This window comes from Rana temporaria, chromosome 2 (genome assembly GCF_905171775.1).
Source record: "Rana temporaria chromosome 2, aRanTem1.1, whole genome shotgun sequence".
Lineage (NCBI taxonomy): Eukaryota > Metazoa > Chordata > Amphibia > Anura > Ranidae > Rana > Rana temporaria.
In genome coordinates, this window is record NC_053490.1 from 384,982,699 (window position 1) to 385,002,151 (window position 19,453).

At 45.9% G+C, this 19,453-nt stretch overlaps 1 protein-coding gene across 1 annotated transcript in view; it reads right to left on the reverse strand.

Moving 5' to 3' along the window:
• LOC120927334 (cAMP-dependent protein kinase inhibitor beta-like) overlaps positions 1-19,453 on the reverse strand; it is a 70,112-nt gene that overhangs the window by 17,695 nt on the left and 32,964 nt on the right. The window contains exon 2 of the mRNA XM_040337928.1: positions 4,908-5,058. Within this exon, the coding sequence (XP_040193862.1) occupies positions 4,908-5,052 (145 nt within the window). The 5' untranslated portion in view covers positions 5,053-5,058. The remainder of the gene's footprint in view (positions 1-4,907; positions 5,059-19,453) is intronic.

Consider the following 19,453-nt stretch of genomic DNA (forward strand, 5'->3'; position numbering starts at 1 on the left):
TTCTAAAGTGCTCATTTTAAAGCCAAATATGCAAGTTATTGTTGGAAAACGTCTTTGGGAACCCGGGTCTTGCCCCAGGGAACATGTATCAATGGAAAAAAAAGTTGTAAAAACTGTAGTTTTTTCTTGAGCAGCGATTTTAATGATGCTTAAAGTGAAAAAAAAAATAAAAACCCTCTAAATATGGTACCTGCTGGGTGTCTATAGTAGTGGCACGTGTTTAGAAATGTCCATGCACAACATGAGATTAATTTAATACTGCCTGCGGCTATAATGTGATGTTTGGTCCCTGCAATATGGATAAAAATCATTGAAAAAAAATAGCATGAGTTTCCCCGCCACCACTCCCCCCAGGTCATTACAAGACCCAGTGCCGATCCTGACCTCCCTGGGGCCCTAAGCAAAATGGCATGGCACATTAAAAATGAGAAGTGGGGGGGGACCCTGACGACAGTGACATGTCGCATTAAAGAAAGTTGAGAAGCGGGGGGAGGGGGTGTTCTGCTGTCGGAAATGACTCAGCCAGCGAGTTTAGAAGCGGGGTGAGGGGGCGAAAATTACTTCTCACCAGACGGGGCCTCTAGTAATTTGGGGGGCCCTTTGCTGCTTTGCGGGGCCCTAAGCGGCTTGCATAGTGAGCCTATAGCGAGGATCGGCCCTGACAAGACCGTTTGGCCCTATATACTTTGAACAGCAGTATACAGGCGGTGCAAACAAGATAAGGACTGTAGGTTTCTTAAGTAGAATCAGAACCATGTCATACTTTGCTCCTGAATATTACACAATTTCCTAAAGAGACCCTCAACAAACTACATGACACTTGTGCCTGATGAGGCCACTGATGTTCCAGTGGTGGTGGCCCGTGAGACTGTCCATACAGGCTTGGCCCCCCAAAGTGCCAGTGCTGTGTGGCAACAATATGTCGATTATTTTAGGGGTGGGGGCCATTACAATGCCAGATCTTGGCTCAATAAATTATTTTTTTGGGAAAGAAAAATTCTAGAAAAAAGGGGGGTTTCCATCCGGGGCCCCCTTTGAACAAATTCTGTGAAGAACTCCTGTTCTCTGAAGGCCTCCATTATTTCTGCAAGTCAAAATGTATAAAAAAAAAAAACTAATGTCAGTCAAGCCTTAGCTTTCTCCCCATATGAAACCCACAAACTCATCCACTGATCATAAAGTCCAAAAGTCAAGTTTCGTATCGTCGTACTGCATGATCATTTTCACAACGTTTTCTACCGACTGCGAACGACGTTATCACTCACGCAATATACCTTTATACACTATTAAATAGCCCACGTGCAGTAACAGCTAATGCGTTTATGGGCAATTAAATAGCACACGTCCACTAACACTGAGTACTATGTTTAGGTGTAAACTAAACACTATGCAGGCAATACAACACGTTAGAGCACTGCATCTAGCACAATCTACTGCCTAACAATAGGAATAGCTGATCTAGCTAAGCTATACAGTGTATAAATATATGAACAACGCTAGGATGTATATATATCCTCTACACACTGTAAATTTAACTAAACTGACTAGCCTTCCTGCTCTATCTATCTATCTATCTGGTAGAAAAGACACTGTGTCTCTATCTCTCTCTCTGTCCGACTGTTCTTTTCTTTAACAAAGATGGAACACACTACACGCGGCCGCCTTACAGGCGGCCTTATATAGTGTGGGGCGTGTACTTAACCCCCTGAGCCATAATTGGCCAAAGCCACCCTGGTTTTGGCCAATTGTGGTTCTTCATTTTTTGCGCCTTGTGATTGGCCAAGCATGCAGGGTCATGGTGCATGCTTGGCCAATCATCAGCGAGCAACGCCGCAGTGAATTATGGGCCAACGTGCGTCACTCGATTTTGGCGCGAACGACCCGTTTTGTTCGAAATTCGTCGAACGTACGAACAGACGATGTTCGAGTCGAACATACGTTCGAGTCGAACACAAAGCTCATGCCTAGCAGGGACCACAACTTCGTCGTCAGAGCTATCTGGCATGGAGCCGCTGTCGTAAATAGGATCGTATTCTGAGCCAGAATCTGACAGATGCGTGACCTCCTCTTCACTATCTGTCATGCTCAGAATCCTGACGGCCTCTTCACCAGTGTACATTCACTTTGCCATTTTGGGCTCTAAATTTAGTCGTACACTGGTGATGATTCACGGGTAAATAAAGCACCCAACTGTAGAAAAGCAAACGTAGAAAACGCTTAAAAAAAATACTGTTAGCAGGGATCAGGCCTGTCTCTGCGAACGCTGCAGTTATGTGTGTTGTGTTTTTGAAGTGACAGTGATCGATCGATACTGCACTTTGGTGGGTTGGGCTGGGCGGAGGGGCAAAACGCAGGTGCTAGCGGGTATCTGGGCTAATTCCGCTAACAATGCGTTTTTGGGTACCCTAAACTGCTGGGTACGCTAGTATAGATCTGATCAGATCAGGTATCGATCCGTTCAGATACTATACCACTAAGGGGGGTGTATGCTTTGCGCATGGGTGTATGCGTTACTGGCACTAACCTAACGCTGCCTGGGGCGACCCAGACCCTGACTGACGCTAAAATTGAATTGATATCACCCGCCGGGCAATCAGGGGGTTAAACCTTTATTGGGTTATATACGGCGGGTGCCCTGATGCTATAAACAGCAAACTAACTAACCAGCGTCAACCGTAACACTTATACAGTGATCACTGGTGAAAGGGTTAACTAGGGGGCGATCAGGGGGTTAAAACCTTTATTGGGCAATATATGGGGGTACCTGACGCTTTCTAAAAACCTGGCGGTGAACCTAAAATAACTAACTAACTGGCTAACCTGCGTCACCAGTGACACTTATACGGTGATCACTGGTGAAAGGGTTAACTCTAGGGGCAATCAGGGGTTAAAACCTTTATTTATGGGGGTACCCAACGCTATAGAAACCTGGAGGCGAACCTTAAAAAAAAACTACCTAGCGGCAACAGTGACACCAATACAGCGATCAGAAAACCGATTGCTTAGTGACACTGGCAAAAGGGGGTGATCAAGGGGTTAAACCTTTATTAGGGGGGGGGGGGGTAGGAGGCTACCCTGGACCTAAAGGGGCCTAAAGCTAACTGCCCTAACACTTTTTTCTGTCACAAATAACACTAAAATGCAGTGATCAGAAAATAAATGATCACTGCAATCAGTGACACTGTGACAGGGGTCTGGGGGGGGGGGGGGTGATTTGTGTGCCTGTGTGTACTGGTGTTAGTGGTCTGTTGGTGCAACTTACTGTGAGAGGTCTTCTCTCCTCAAGCGCTGGTCGAAAAGACCGACACGAGGAGAGATTACATCACTTCCCCCTGCCTGTGTTTACACTGAGGCCGGGTACTCACGACCAAACATGTATGGTGAAAGCGGTCCGTCGGACCGTTTTCACCATACATGTCTGCCAGAGGGCTTCTGTACGATGGTTGTACACACCATCGTACAGAAGTCCGCGCGTAAACAATACGCGGGGCGTGTCCGCGGTGTCGCCGCGTCGATGACGCGGTGTCGCCGCGACAATGACGCGGCGACGTGGGCGGCCCGCCTTTAAAATGCTTCCACGCATGCGTCGAAGTCATTCGACGCATGCGAGGGACGGCGGGCGCCTGGACATGTACGGTAGGTCTGTACTGACGACCGTACATGTCCGAGCGGGCAGAATTCCAGCGGACTGTTTTAAAACAAGTCCAGGAATATTTGTCTGCTGGGAAAAGGCCCGGCGGGCAAATGTTTGCTGGAATTCGGCCCGCTCGCGCCCACACACGAGCAAACATGTCTGCTGAAACTGGCCTGCGGGCCAGTTTCAGCAGACATGTTTGCTCGTGAGTATGGGGCCTTACACAGGCAGGGCGGGCAGAGGAGGAAGCTGATTCGCTGGGAGCGATCGCGAGGGGGTGGCTAGAAACGAATAGCCGCCCCCTCATTCCGGATCGCTCCCAGAGGCTTACCGACCGCCGCAAGTACCGTGGGGGGGGGGGGGTCCCGATCGGACCCCTGACCCACGTCTAGGCAGGTACGTTGATCTGCCTGTCCGTGCCATTCTGCCGACGTATATGTACATGCGGCGGTCATTAAGTGGTTAATGAAGGTACAACATTTAGCAACTTATTGCTACACTTAGAAGTGCCTCTCTTGTCTTTTATAAAAAAAATGCTTTGGATTACAAGCATGTTTCTGGAATGAATTATGATTGCAAACCAAGGTTTTACTGTAACACCAACAGTTTGCACAGAGCTTTTCAATATAAAGGGAGACTACAATTACAATACAGTTCAAAATAGAAGGAATAGGAGGGCCCTGCTCATGGAGCTTACAATTGATTGGGGGGGGGGGGGGGGGGTTCAAAAGAAAATGGCTGCAGGGGATGATCTGGTGGAGGTGACCCAAGTACAGATTTTAGGTGGAGGAGTTTTCAAGGATCGCTTACAGGCAGACAGGTTAGGAGCTAACCGGACATACTGAGGTAAAAAAGGCAACTAGAAAGCAAGATGTCTTGGGAGGAGCTGAGAGGATAATTTGGGTGATATCTTGAGATCACGTCATGTAGCTGGGGGCAGTGTATTAGGTGGCTTTGTACGTTGTGGTTAGTATTTTATATGCTGGGCTAGAGGAAGCCAGTAAAAAGGGATTGGCAGTGAAGGGCAGCAGCCACGGATCAGTTAGTAAGGTACACATTTCTAACAGCAACATTTTTATGGAAAATTACTGCAGAAAACCAGTTAATTCCAAGGGGTTCACATACTTTTTTTTACCACTGTATTTTAACAAATACTATTACTCATTGATGGATTGGAAAGCCAAATCCTCCCACAAAAACATAAAAAAAAAAAAAAGTGCATGGTTTATGAATGATGGTAATGCAGACACTGAAATCCATAATGTTAGCTTGCCTGTATTTAGAGACATTTCAGCTAATTTGAGAGGGAGATCGGAAGGTGCTACTCCTGCCGGTGAACCTAAAATGTCAGGAAGAGCATTCCTACGTCCCGTCCTTGCAGAAGATGAAAAATCCAGGACTGGCTCCACTTCAGTCATCTTTCCCTAAATAACAAAGAGAAAACAAATAAGATGCTATACAGATCACTGCAGAACCTCCAAATGCCACCGTTATCAGTTTATGACTTCTTCCAGAAGACAAAGACCAAAATCCAAGGTGCAAGAGATAAAACCAATCAACAAGTGGCTATAGGTTATTTAACTGTACACATTATCATTGCGGACCAAATATATGCACGAGATATAAGTTAAAAGATTGTTAATGTGACTCTATCAGATATAATTTGTTACAATGTTAAAGTAGACGTAAAAATTGGAAAATAAAATAGTACATTTGCTACTGCAACAGGAGGGCTGGTGGAACCCAGAATCCCTTACAAAGTATGGGATACCCTTGCTTCAGCTCCCCATGCACCTCTTATGTCTAAATCACCCTGTGTCTATTAGGGGCACAGGGTGAGCAAGAAAATAATGGACATTAAGAATATGTCTTGGATTACTTAAAATGGGACAGTGATATTTATCCACAATATCTTCCAGGATATATGCCATATTAGAAAGAGACTCATTCATACTGTTGGGACATGTCAATGTCATCACCTCCAGCCACCTGTCTGTCTGTTGTCCGTTATAATGTACATGAGTCTAAAATAACTTCTAAGGGTCTTTCATTGTGGCTTGTGCCAATTGACCCTGTAATTGTGGGAAGGAGTTTTGTGTTGATTGGTGATAATGTTGATTGTGTCTTCTGAGCTACAAGACGGCAAGTCTAGCCTAAAGGTCGTGCCTCCGAGTCATCTTGGCTGCTTAAAGGGATTAGTTAATTAGCTCATGTTAATTAGGTCTGGTATCAGGTGTATTTTCAGAGTAATTTGAGCAGAATATGTATGCACCTCCTCTTTTATTGTATATAAACCTGTAGTATTTCAATAAAGATTGTGATTCCTGCTTGAACCTCAACACGGAGCGTCGTCTTGTATGTGGGGGAGAATTATTCGTATGGGTTTCTTGTTCACCTGGTTGGAGTGTCTGGTAGCTGCCTTATGTTTGGAAATGGAATATCCTAAACGATTTTAACCCCTCTCATACACAGGGTGTCGTTACAGCTACATTATACAAAACATATAGAAGTGTTAATTGTGCTTAGGTAGTGCCCTGAAAATGTATCAATTATCGGGCAATTCTCTTAAAATATGAGGATGCTCTGGCATTTCTGTGCATATAGCCTTGTGGATGTATATCCGCCATGATAGATTAAGGCTCCACTGCCTCCAACTGCTATTCTCAGGAGACTTGATGTCACTACTGTGCTGCTCACTGTTCCCCTTGCTGGAGATTCTGACATGAGGAAGCAGAGCCCTGCTTCTACCAAGATGCTGCATTCACATAGTGAAGAACAAGACAGGTTGGGTCAATAACGAGGAAAGATCAGCTGCATGGTGACCACAGGCAAAGCTGCTGACCAGTCCTTTGTAATTACACACACACACACACACACACACAACCACCCACCCCCCCCGTTAGTATTCTATAAAAGGAAAACAAGAACAGTGCATTAAAGAATGAAAATACTGAAACCGTTTGAATATTTCCAATAAGTGAGAAATGAATATGAAAAAAACATTTGTAAGAGGATAAAAGCAATCCATGGGTACATTTGACTGGATAGAAAGCTACAGTATATACACATTGTAAAATGTTGCATTAGAGGATCTTGGCTCAAAAATGATACGTTTCTCACGGATAAAATGTGACGTGGAATTATGAGGACTTAACGTTATGTTCCATGATATCGTGTGCATTTTTAATGAGATAAAATGGCTTTGACTAGATTGTACAAAGTGTGCTCCCTTCAGTAGCAGACGCTGGACTGATTTTGGTGTTCCCACCTAAATATAAAATTGAAATTCATAGAATCTGGCTTAAAGATAATTAAAAAGGAGAAGTACAGCCATAGCTCATTTGGTTGTACTTCTCCTGTGGATGACAGAAGTGCATTTTGTTCTGCACTCCCGTGACCAGTTTTAGGCAGACAGCGGGTTAAAGCCCGCTGTCGGTTGACATCACAGAGCCGGTCCAGGCTGGGCAAAGATCGCAACCATATAGTCGGGGTCTACCCACGTGCCTGGAATGGCACCCGGATCAAACTCTCAGCGAGCCACTTGCTCCACAGCCCAGTGCTCCAGTGAGTGATCAATAGTGTTTGAAAGCTCAGTTCTCAGTGTTGGAGCCTATGGGGAACAGATGCAGCAACGGAGCGATGCTGCATCCACCTAGGTAAGTATTTTTGTTTTTAAACAAACACCTTACTTCTCTTTTAAATAAAGCTATTCTTTTAAAACCGGTTAAAGTGTTGGTAAAGCCTGTTACACCACTTGGACCTATCAAAAGGCTTACCTGTAGGTGCTGTAAATAGCTCCTAAACCTGCACGGTTTAGGAGATATTTATCATATACACTTGCGCCGTCTTAGGCACATGAGCACTGAAGAAAAGGCTCCCATGCGCAAGCGACCTCATCGTGGTTCCGGCCAACCACAGCGCCGGAGCCCACAAAACCCGAAAATAACTCCGGGAGACACTTCGCCAGTCACAGCGATGTGCGGGGACCGCTGCAACAGCTTCGATCTAAGGCAAGTATTACATAATGGGCTAGTAAGCAATTTTTTTTTTTTTATCTGGGTTTACAATTATTTTAAAAGTACTTTTTCCCCAAAAGTTATTAGAGAGTGTATGCAAAAGCACATTTTTTATTTATTTTTTCAGTTTTGGATAAAGTAGGGATGGTTTAGACCTCTAGTAGACCTTTTTCCTGTCTGTGTCCCATTAGAGAGGCCATCCCCTCTGACAGAAGTCATCAGAACAGGAAGATTGGAAGATTTTCAACGATCATCCGTTTCCTGAAATTTTGGATTTCTCATTACTTTCCATACCAAAGACAAATAGAGAAGGTGAATCCCCTAAACTGAGACACCATCCACAATTAACCAGTTGGCACTGACGCTATAGCCGAATGACGGCTATTGCATGTGCAGCCCATCAGTGCAGCCTCATCAGCGTACATCAATGAAGGAGAAAAATTACCCGTTTGCAAAATTTTATAACAAAAAAAAAAAAAAAAACTGCAGAGGTGATCAAATACCACCAAAAGAGAGCTCTATTTGTGGTAGAAAAAAATGATAAAAATGTAATTTGGGTACAGTGTTGTATGACCGCGCAATTGTCATTCAAGGTGCGTCAGCGCTGAAAATTGGTCTGGGCAGGAGAGGGGTTTAAGTGCACAGTAAGCAAGTGGTTAAAACCTGGCAGAGGTTAAAAGCCAAACTCTAGGCAAATAAAAGATTATGCTAAAATCCCCAAAAAAGAATACACTTGTGCCCTAATCGTTCCATCATACAAGTGTACAAAATAGAATATATAAAATGTGCAGCTGTTGTCACAGACACAAATGTGTGTTAAAAACTGATAATCAAAAATAACGCTTATGCCCACAAGGCCGGGATTTCCGACGGGGAAAAAACTCAGTTACGGGGCATCTCGGAACTCTGAAAAAAAAATTGGGCCAACCTTACGGGTTTTTTTTCCATTGAAGTGTATGTTTTCCCAAAAAAAAAAAAAATATTACACATACACATTATATATATTACACACACACACACACACACACAGGTCATTCTCAAAAAATTAGCATATTGTGATAAAGTTCATTATTTTCTGTAATGTACTGATAAACATTAGACTTTCATTATATTTTAGATGCATTACACACAACTGAAGTAGTTCAAGCCTTTTTATTGTTTTAATATGGATGATTTTGGCATACAGCTCATGAAAACCCCAAATTCCTATCTCAAAAAATTAGCATATTTCATCCGACCAATAAAAGAAAAGTGTTTTTAATAAAAAAAAAAGTCAACGTTCAAATAATTATGTTCAGTTATGCACTCAATACTTGGTCGGGAATCCTTTTGCAGAAATGACTGCTTCAATGCGACGTGGCATGGAGGCAATCAGCCTGTGGCACTGCTGAGGTGTTATGGAGGCCCAGGATGCTTCGGTAGCGGCCTTAAGCTCATCCAGAGTGTTGGGTCTTGCGTCTCTCAATTTTCTCTTCCCAATATCCCACAGATTCTCTATGGGGTTCAGGTCAGGAGAGTTGGCAGGCCAATTGAGCACAGTAATAACATGGTCAGTAAACCATTTACCAGTGGTTTTGGCACTGTGAGCAGGTGCCAGGTCGTGCTGAAAAATGAAATCTTCATCTCCATAAAGCTTTTCAGCAGATGGAAGCATGAAGTGCTCCAAAATCTGCTGATAGCTAGCTGCATTCACCCTGCCCTTGATAAAACACAGTGGACCAACACCAGCAGCTGATATGGCACCCCAGACCATCACTGACTGTGGGTACTTGACACTGGACTTCAGGCATTTTGGCATTTCCCTCTCCCCAGTCTTCCTCCAGACTCTGGCACCTTGATTACCGAATGACATGCAAAATTTGCTTTAATGCGAAAAAAGTACTTTGGACCACTGAGCAACAGTCCAGTGTTGCTTCTCTGTAGCCCAGGTCAGGCGCTTCTGCCGCTGTTTCTGGTTCAAAAGTGGCTTGACCTGGGGAATGCGGCACCTGTAGCCCATTTCCTGCACACGTCTGTACACGGTGGCTCTGGATGTTTCTACTCCAGACTCAGTCCACTGCTTCCGCAGGTCCCCCAAGGTCTGGAATCGGTCCTTCTCCACAATCTTCCTCAGGGTCCGGTCACCGCTTCTCGTTGTGCAGCGTTTTCTGCCACACTTTTTCCTTCCCACAGACTTCCCACTGAGGTGCCTTGATACAGCACTCTGGGAACAGCCTATTCGTTCAGAAACATAATGTATGTATGTATGTATGTATGTATGTATGTATGTATGTATGTATGTATGTATGTATGTATGTATGTATGTATGTATATATATATATATATATATATATATATATATATATATATATATACACACACATACACACACACACATATACAGTATATATACATACACACATACATACAAAGTCCAATAAAATACTTTATACACAAAGAAATAAGTTGTGATATGCATTCTTTAACATTGTGTGTTCCAAACAAAAACTTGTGCTCCAGGCCAACGTGACCACAGACAACACTCCACCATTCACCAGTTAGATTTGACTTTCATTGGTGGTTCAGCAAGGGATGTGTGCGCGACCACAAGATGAGCAGTGTCCTTCACAAGGACAAAATGTGCCACACTCCCTACCATACTGACATTACTCAAAGCCAATATTTGCAGGTAATTGGTTGTTTGATTATAAGATTCTTTTATGCACGCGGACTGAATTTCCAAGGTTTTTGAAAGGCTTATTAAAAAAGTGTTACTAAATTCACAACAGTAAAATCAGTCTGTATGCAGTAAAGCATGTTACCCTGCACACTTTGTAAAAAGGCTGTTTTATCCTGTCTTCTCTGATCCTCCCCTACTTTTACTGTCCCCAATCCATCTGCTGATAGAACAGAGCCTTGGAGCCACTGTGCTCATGCTTAGTTTTAGTTCTTTTGGGGAGGTGAACAGCACTATCCAGACAAAGTCAGGGGTCATACAGCTTCGTAGGACAGTCAGAGGAGAATGAAAATTCCTCCTACAAGCTTTAACCAGTGCTCGGTTGGACACGGATAGAAGTCACAAGACTGCTTTAACTGCCGATGAGAAAAACTATTTAGCAGTTTATATTTACTAAAATAATTGCATGTCCATGTTCTGTGCACTGTGGGAGACCAGATAGAGAAAATGAAGGGTGCTGGGTGTAGTAACACTTTAATATAGTGGGGCATTTTAGCTGTAAAAAGCAATGGAGAAGAATGAAAAAGGTCAGAAATGTGACCGAGACATTTTAAGGCTTTTTTTAATAAAAAGGGACACATGTAAAAAAGGCATGTCAGACGCTGTACATAGGTAAACCCCTCGCTGTCACCTTTCGGGGATCAGCCCTTGAAACCAAATCAACCGAGTATGGTGTTCCTTGTTCAGGCCCCCTTCTTTCTGTCTAACCACAACCATTAATGTGTGTTATATTTTTTACATCACTGGTTGATATCCGCCCCCTTATGTCGTCACCACCCAGAGCATGATGGGACTGATGTCATAAGAGGCATAGGCATATAAATCGTTGCACACCACGCGCCCGGCATTACAGCGGGAGGAAGCCACGTGTCAACATCAAAGAAGAGAAGAGGGAAGAAGATGATGCGGAAGACCGGCCCGCCCCTAGTAAAAGAGCTGGAAGAAGATAGCGGTGCCCGGCAGAAGGACACCAGAGAAGAGGGAAAAAGGCTACGAGGAAGATCGAGCCCCCCCGCTAGTAAAATAACTGCAAGAAGATAGCGGAGAAGCCCTGCAGAAGGAAGAGGGCACCGGAGAGCAGAAGAAGAGACCCCCGAAGACGGAAGAAGACCCCCGGAGCTGCCTAATAAATGACTTTTAAAACCTGTGTAGTGTGTTATTTTTTAATTTTTTTTTCCTCCAGGTGAATGGGTAGGGGTACGATGTACCCCAATACTCATTCACCTAGGGTGGGGGGCCCCTCTTATTAAAAGGTGGCTCCTGGATTCCGATAAGCTCCCCGCCCACAAACCCCGAAACAACGGCCAGGGTTGTCGGGAAGAGGCCCTTGTCCCCATCAACATGGGGACACAGTGCCCTGCGGCCCCCTGCCCCAAAACGCTCGCTCTTTCCTGACCGACCGGACTGCGTGCTCAGATAAGGGTCTGGTATGGATTTTGGGGGGACCCCCATACCGTTTTTTCAGCGTACAGGGTTCCCCTTAAAATGCATAGCACACCTAAGGGCCTAGTATGCTCTTGGAGGGGGAACCAATGCCGTTTTTTTATTTAAAATTTGGCGTGTAGTTTCCCCTCAAGATTCATACCAAACGCAGCTGACACAGTGCACTGCGATTACCTGCGGTTATGTGCCTATAGCTGTGACAGATGCCACCTGGACGCATTTAATTCTATTTTTTCTATTCGCACCAAACCGCAGGTAACGAAACCGCAGCTAAATGCAGTGTGTGAAGGGTGTCATAGGAAAGCATTGTGTGCTTCTAGCTGCGATAGAATCCGCAGCTAAAAGCACCATTCTATCCGTCTGTGTGAAAGGGGCCTTATGCTCACCTCATTAAAAGTCCCACGGGCTAAAGTTTTTTTTACTGTATGCATTTTGGGGATGGAGGTGTGTCATAAAAAGGAGGCAGCTGTCTGGCCATTTTTTCTTTTGTACTGTACATAGGTAAAAGGCAATGAATTTTATAAATCATTTAAATAAGTAATGTGTTTATCCTTTCTGTCCTAGTACATTAAAATACAACAGGAACTTCAAATAAGTAAAAAGAGGATAATTATCCATTTCAGTATTGCTAGTTAAACTGGGGGACCCCAAACTCTGAACCCTCAGGAGTAGCCTCAAATGCTGAACTCTTTTTGTAGCAACTCATAATGCCAGGGTTCTGCTGGTGTACTCTGGGAATGGTACAACGTGTCTAATGAGCAAGCTAGGTTGGCAATAGGAGCTCTTGATCTTGCACTAGATCTGAGACGCCATTCGGGACATGATATATAATAACGAGACCATATCCATCACTTCTATTCAGTTTCTTTATCCTTTTGCAATGTAGCCATCTACTGGCTAAAATGTATAGTACCAATAAAAGAGAATTTTTTTTTTTTTTTTACCAGGGTACAGTATAGGAAATAAAAGAGCAGATGCAATTTAGAATACTGTACCAATTAAATATAAAGCAGCATTTGTCAGCAATATAAGATGATGACTGCAATTTACAGGTAGGCTGAAACCCTCAGCCACGGGATAGAAAGGTTGCTTATGAAACTAGAAATAAATGCCCATTATCTGCATATTTTTTTCAAAGTTTGTGGCAAACTGTATTCTCATTACTGTGACTATATACACAAGTGTCACTGAGCACCAATGGCGGGCAATTGCAGGGGCCTTACCTCATTCCTGGGACAAAAAAAAAAAACACTGTCTCTATTTTTCCTCATAGCCCTTTAGCCACTGTGGACCTGTAGGACCATTGGTTTATCCATTTCACAGACTGTAGCTCAACATGTGCATAAAAACTAAAACATTTCTGATTTGCTGCAGATTTTGCTAGACTGAAAATGTTGACAGCAGAGAGTGTTGGGTGTTCTGGACAGGTTAACAGAACAGGAAAAAAAATAAGTTTCTCCCTATACATACACTTTAAAAAAGGGATCCTGTATAACCCCTGAAATCCTGCCCCAGGGTATACGTATGACTGCCATCATTTTGCAATGAAGATTTGAAATGGATATGAAAATTTTGGGGTGTTAGTGACTTTCTGCAAAATGTCCACTATGAAGCACCCAATAAGTTGTCATACTCAGGGCTTTTTTTCTCAGGAAATAGGTGCAAGTACTGCCAAATCACCCCTGGTCTCAGTCTCTTTCCCACCTTCGAGCACTGTCCCTTGGTTCCACCTACTACCCACCTCCCAGTATCACCCCTTTTAAGGAATACAGAACCAAGTAATTTGTTTAATTTTGACACCGATAACAAGAAAAGCAATAAAATAGATCCCCTGCAGCCAACAACAATAGATCCCCCACCCCAGTAACAATAGACCCCCCCCCCGCAACAATTGACCCCCTCCAGCAACCGTAGATTCTCCACTGGCAACAATAGACCTCCCCAGCAGCACTAGACCCCCTAAAACAATAGATCCCCCCCAATGACCATGGTACCTCCAGCAGCCAACATCAATAGACCCTCCAGCACACTCTAGTACCCCTTTCCATTGAATACATTCTATGCGTTCCCGCTTAAAAAAAAAAAAAAAAAGCCCTGGTCATACTAGCAGTAAAACAATTCTGGAATGTCTTCTTTGCAGCAGATTTTTTAAAATTAACAGATTTGATATCAGAGGGTTGCGTGTATTGGACGGGTATGGGACTATAAATTATTTAGAAAATCAACAGAGAGCTACAATTCCCATTGTTTGCCTCAAAGTGTATGTATGTAGTGGAGTTAGGGGAGCACAATCCTTGACTCACAAATCCTCAATCCACCTAATAGGATGGATGGGATGGAACGAGGTGTAAGTATGCCTCAAGCATCCCATTAGGACCAATAGGATGGATGGGACGGAATGGGGTGTAATGCACGCCTCAAGCATCCCATTAGGCCTAATAGAATGGATGGGATGGAACGGGGTGTAACGCACGCCTCAAGCATCCTATTAGGCTCAATAAGATAGATGAGACAGAATGGGATGTAGCGCAAGCCTCAAGCATCCTATTAGGCCTAATAAGATGTGTAGCACTACCCCCATAAGAGCTGTTGGTTTAGTTTTGGGTCTTGCACGTTACCTCACTTTTCGTTGTCTAGGAGATGAGAGTCTAAGAAACTTCAATGTCCACACAAGTTGTAAATCCCTTTTCTGTCAGGTTTTATTTTACACAAACTTGTATAGGTAGAGGGACGGAGGGTCAGGGGGAGGTTCAGGCACACGATGTAGATCACTGGGGAACTTCTAAGTTTCAAAAAGTCACACTCACCACTTTCCTCAGAGTGGGTATTGCTCACCCGGATAGGCTCCTCTCGCTGGCCTAGCAGCTGTGATGGCACACGGACAAAAAAAGAATACAGTCTCTGCCACAGACCTTTCTTTGAAAGTAGAAATAAACTGTTCCAGAATCCTCTGCCACAGGATTTAGTACCCAGATATCCAGCCATACAATTTAAAGCCTTTAAGCCAACCCGCAAACCTGTAAGGCATCATAGAATACGGTGCATCCTTCAATAAAGTTACCAGGCCTCTCCCAAGATACCAGCTTTCCACTTGGTCCTTCCCAGGACAGGTCCTCCCCTGGTTTCCTCCATTGAGTGGCTTCCTCCCGCAGGACAGACAGCACAGGATCACCTTTAAAGAAAACTGGACATACCTGGCGGAATTGCAGCCTCGGGCCAACGAGGTCCCGGGGCTGAAAATGGACCATTACATACCTCGAGCCAGGAGGGCCACGAGGCAAAGAGCCCCAAGAAAATAGCGTCTGCCCCTTAAGTATCCTTCCCCAGCATGCCCAGCGGGGAGACCACTCCCACTGGGCTGTTCCCGGGGAAAAACACCCAATGCACTCTGGCCTGCCTGTGTTCAAACATTGGCCTGTGGTGAGAGAGAAGATCACCGCTCAAGGTAGGTCTATTGTAGGGTCGTTTCAAAAATATAGGACTCCAAGGGTGCAGGCAATGCACTAAGGCAAATATTGGTAAAAAGATGAGGGATGGACAGCCGCACTCCAAACCAAACAGGTTGTCTTTATTCAAATCAACAGCAAGAACACAGCAGATCACAGCAATGGGAACAGGAGAATACCGACGTTTCGCACTGGCTTCAGTGCTTATTCATGGCTGAGGTAAGCTGACAAGATCACTTATGGTGTGGGCTGCATGCTGTTGTGGATTTGATCAAACTGCACATTTTCCACCCACGTGCATTTGGATTTTGTTTTCACTTTCAACCATCCACTTACTCCATTAATTTCACCTGGAACTGTTTTGTATTTACTTGGACTAATCCGGGACTTTTTGCATATCATATATATTTCATATATTTTTATCTTCATCACTTATATGTTTTTTTCACCAAAGCATTTTCACCATGGATTTTTAATACGGTCCAGTTAGGACTGTACTTATAGATTGTCACATAGGTCCCTTCCATTTTCTGTCTGCATAGTTTTTCACTTCCCAAGTTCACACTACTTCACCCCTCCCCCCCTCCCCTTCCTTTTGCTCACTTATAACACTAGTTTAATTCACAGCGCAGACATATACACTTTTTAATCACTATTCACTGTCTGTATTGGACAGATTTTTTCTTTGTTTGCTGCAGTGCCCACACCCATTCCCTGGCCCCCCATCACCTCCCTCCTTTTCCCATTTATCCTACACAGCGCAGGAGTATCACCTAGTTCCAGATTCAGAAACAACTTACAACGGCGTATCTCCAGATACGCCGTCGTAAGTCTGAATGTGAGGCGTCGTATCTTGGCGCCTGATTCAAAGAATCAGATACGAGCAGCGTAAGTCTCCTACGCCGTCGTATCTTGGGGTGCATATTCACGCTGGCCGCTAGGGGCGCTTCCATATATTTTCGCGTTGAATATGCAAATGAGCTAAATAGGCCAATTCACGGACGTACTTGCGCCCGGCGTATTAAAATACGCCGTTTACGTAAGGCGTACGACCAGCGCAACTTTACCCCTCAAAGCAGGGGTAAGTCATGTTAAGGTATGGACGTCGGAAACGTCGGAACAGCGTCGTATTTTACTTCTTTTGCGTAAATGGGGATGGGCGTAGGTTACGTTCACATCGACTAACTACATTGAGCCGGTGTAATTTACGAAAGAAAATTCAACGCGATACTGAGCATGCGCGCGCATGCGCCGTTCGTTAGGCGCGTCATTTACGTGGGGTCACGATTAATTTCCATACAACACGCCCCCTACCAGCCTACTTTGAATTACGTGGGCTTAGGCCGGATTTTACGGTGAGTACAAAAATCATATTTTCTCTTCCGTTCATGGACGGACACAGCAGCCTTTGACTGTAGGGACGTCCTCAAGCAGTGTCAAAAAATTTGAGGGGTGGGAAAAACACAGCAAACCAAGCTTCACCCCAAACAAAACCGGAGTTACTCAACGGAGGAACTCCAACCTTAAATTGCCGCCTGTAACACCCTGCGGCCGAAGGAGGCATCAGAAGATGCACTCACATCCACCTTGTAAAACGATGAAAAAGTGTTGACCGACGACGAGGTCGCTGCCTTACACACCTGTAACACAGAGGCTTGATGTCGGAAAGCCGAAGAGGCACTGATCGCCCTGGTCGAATGCGCCGTGACCCGAAAAGGAGGCGCCCGCCCCTTCAGGGCATAGGCCTGAAGCACAACCTGTCGGATCCACCTGGAAATGGTGGCCGACGAGACGGTCAGGCCCTTTCTGGGACCAGTCACCGACACAAACAGTGAGTCCGACTTCCGGAACGGAGCCGTCGCTGATAAGTATACTCGAAGGGCCCGACCCACATCCAGGGAATGCAAAATGGCCTCCTTCGGGTTCTTCGGCTGAGGACATAAAGATGGAAGAACAATGTCCTCATTAATGTGAAAGGCCGAAACGACCTTAGGAAGAAAAGAGGGCCGTGGACGCAGTACCACCTTATCCTGATGGATGACCAAGTAGGGGGCCTTGCAGGACAGGGCCGCCAGTTCAGACACCCGTCTGATTGAGGCAATTGCTACCAGAAAAACCACCTTCTGTGACAGAGTCAACAAAGGGATCTTCCGAATGTCCTCAAAAGGGAGCTTGTTGAAGCACCGAGAGGACCAAATTCAAGTCCCATGGAGGCAGTGGAGGGCGCACCGGAGGGGCCACATGCCAGACCCCATGCACAAACGTGCGTATCAAGGAGTGCGCTGCCAAGGGACACTGAAAGTAAACAGCCAGAGCAGATATCTGGCTCTTGACCGTGCTCAAGGCGAGAGCCTGATCCACTCCCCGCTATAAGAACAGCAGAATCCGGGACATCACGTATGTACGAGGGTGCCACTTCATCTCCTCACACAGAGATGTAGGCTTTCCACGTACGATGGTAAATCTTTCGAAGTAGACTTCCGTGCACGTAGCATGGTAGAGATCACCGGGTCAGACAGGCCCCAGTCCTTTAGTACCTGGCTCTCAACAGCCACGCCGTTAAAGCCAGCGACTGTAAAGCAGGATGGAAGATTGGACCCTGCGACAGGAGATCTTCTCTCAAGGGTAGACGCCAGGGGACGTCTGCCACCAGACGCACCAGGTCCGCGTACAAGGACCGGCGCGGCCAATCTGGGGCAACCAGGATTGTTGGAATCCCCTCGGCTTCCACTCTGCGCAGCAGGCGAGGAAGAAGCTGCAGGGGGGGGGGGAGGAGTAAATTAGGCGATAGTGACCCCAAGGAGCCACCAACGCGTCTGACGCGTCCGCCCACGGGTCTCTCGACCTGGCCACGAACCGTGGCACCTTCCGGTTGAGGCGGGACGCTAGAAGGTCCACGTCTGGAGTGCCCCACTTTTGGCACAGACCCTGAAACACCTCTGGGTGGAGAGACCACTCCCCCTGGTCCAGAGTTGTGCGACTTAGGAAGTCGGCTTGCCAATTCTGAACTCCCGGAATGTACACGGCCGATAGAGCCAGAACGGACCTTTCGGCCCACCGAAGGATGTGCGCGACCTCCGTCGCTGCAGCTGAGCTCCTTGTGCCTCCCTGATGATTGACGTACGCCACGGCCGTGGCGTTGTCAGACTGGATCCTGACCAGTCGGCCCTGCAGCTCCAGGGACCACCTGGCAAGGCACAGCTTGATTGCTCGGAGCTCCAGAATATTGATCGGTAGGCGGGACTCCTCCTGAGTCCAACGCCCCTGGGCTGACTGGGTGCCCCAAACGCCCCCCCAGCCGGAGAGGCTGGCATCCGTTGTGACCACTGTCCTGCTAGCGGCATGGTAGAAAAGACTTCCTGGTCCGAAGCACCGGAGACGTCAGCCACCACACCAGGGAAGATGTGATCAGATGGCTCAACTGAATCTGGTAATCCAGAGAAGACGGGAGCTTGTCCCAATGAGACAGAACTTCCTTCTGTAGCTCCCTGGTGTGGAATTGGGCATACGGGACCGCCTCGAAAGAGGCCACCATCAGACCCAGAACTCTCATGCAGAAACAAAGAGACGACCACTTCTGGGTCAACAACTGATTCACTGCAGATTGCAGGGTTCCTCAGTTTCTCCATCGGGAGGAACACTCTCGCCTCCGGAGTCCAGGACTAGTCCCAAGTATTCCAGTCTCTGGGACGGAACCAACACTGACTTCTGGATATTCAGAAGCCAGCCGAACTCTTGGAGAGTCTGACACGTGATAGACACGTCCTCCAATTCTGAGCCTGAGGAAGCACGCAGGAGAAGGTCGTCCAGATATCCCACAATAGCGATCCCTCGCTGTCTCAGCAGGGCTAGTATCGGGGCGAGCACCTTGGTCAAAACCCGCGGTGCAGAGGCTAAGCCGAACGGGAGGGCCACAAATTGAAAGTGATCCTCCCCGATCGCAAAGTGCAGAAACTTCTGGTGCTTTGTGCATATGGGAACATGTAGGTATGCGTCCATGATATCCAAGGACGCCAGGAAGTCCCCCTGATGGAGTGCCGCTCTCACCGAGCGAATCGACTCCATCCTGAACTTTTGCACCTTGACAAAGCAATTGAGGGCCTTGAGGTCCAAGATAGGGTGGACCCCGTCCTTCTTGGGGACCACAAACAGATTGGAGTAAAACCCCTGAAACTGTTCCAACGAGGGAACTGGTACA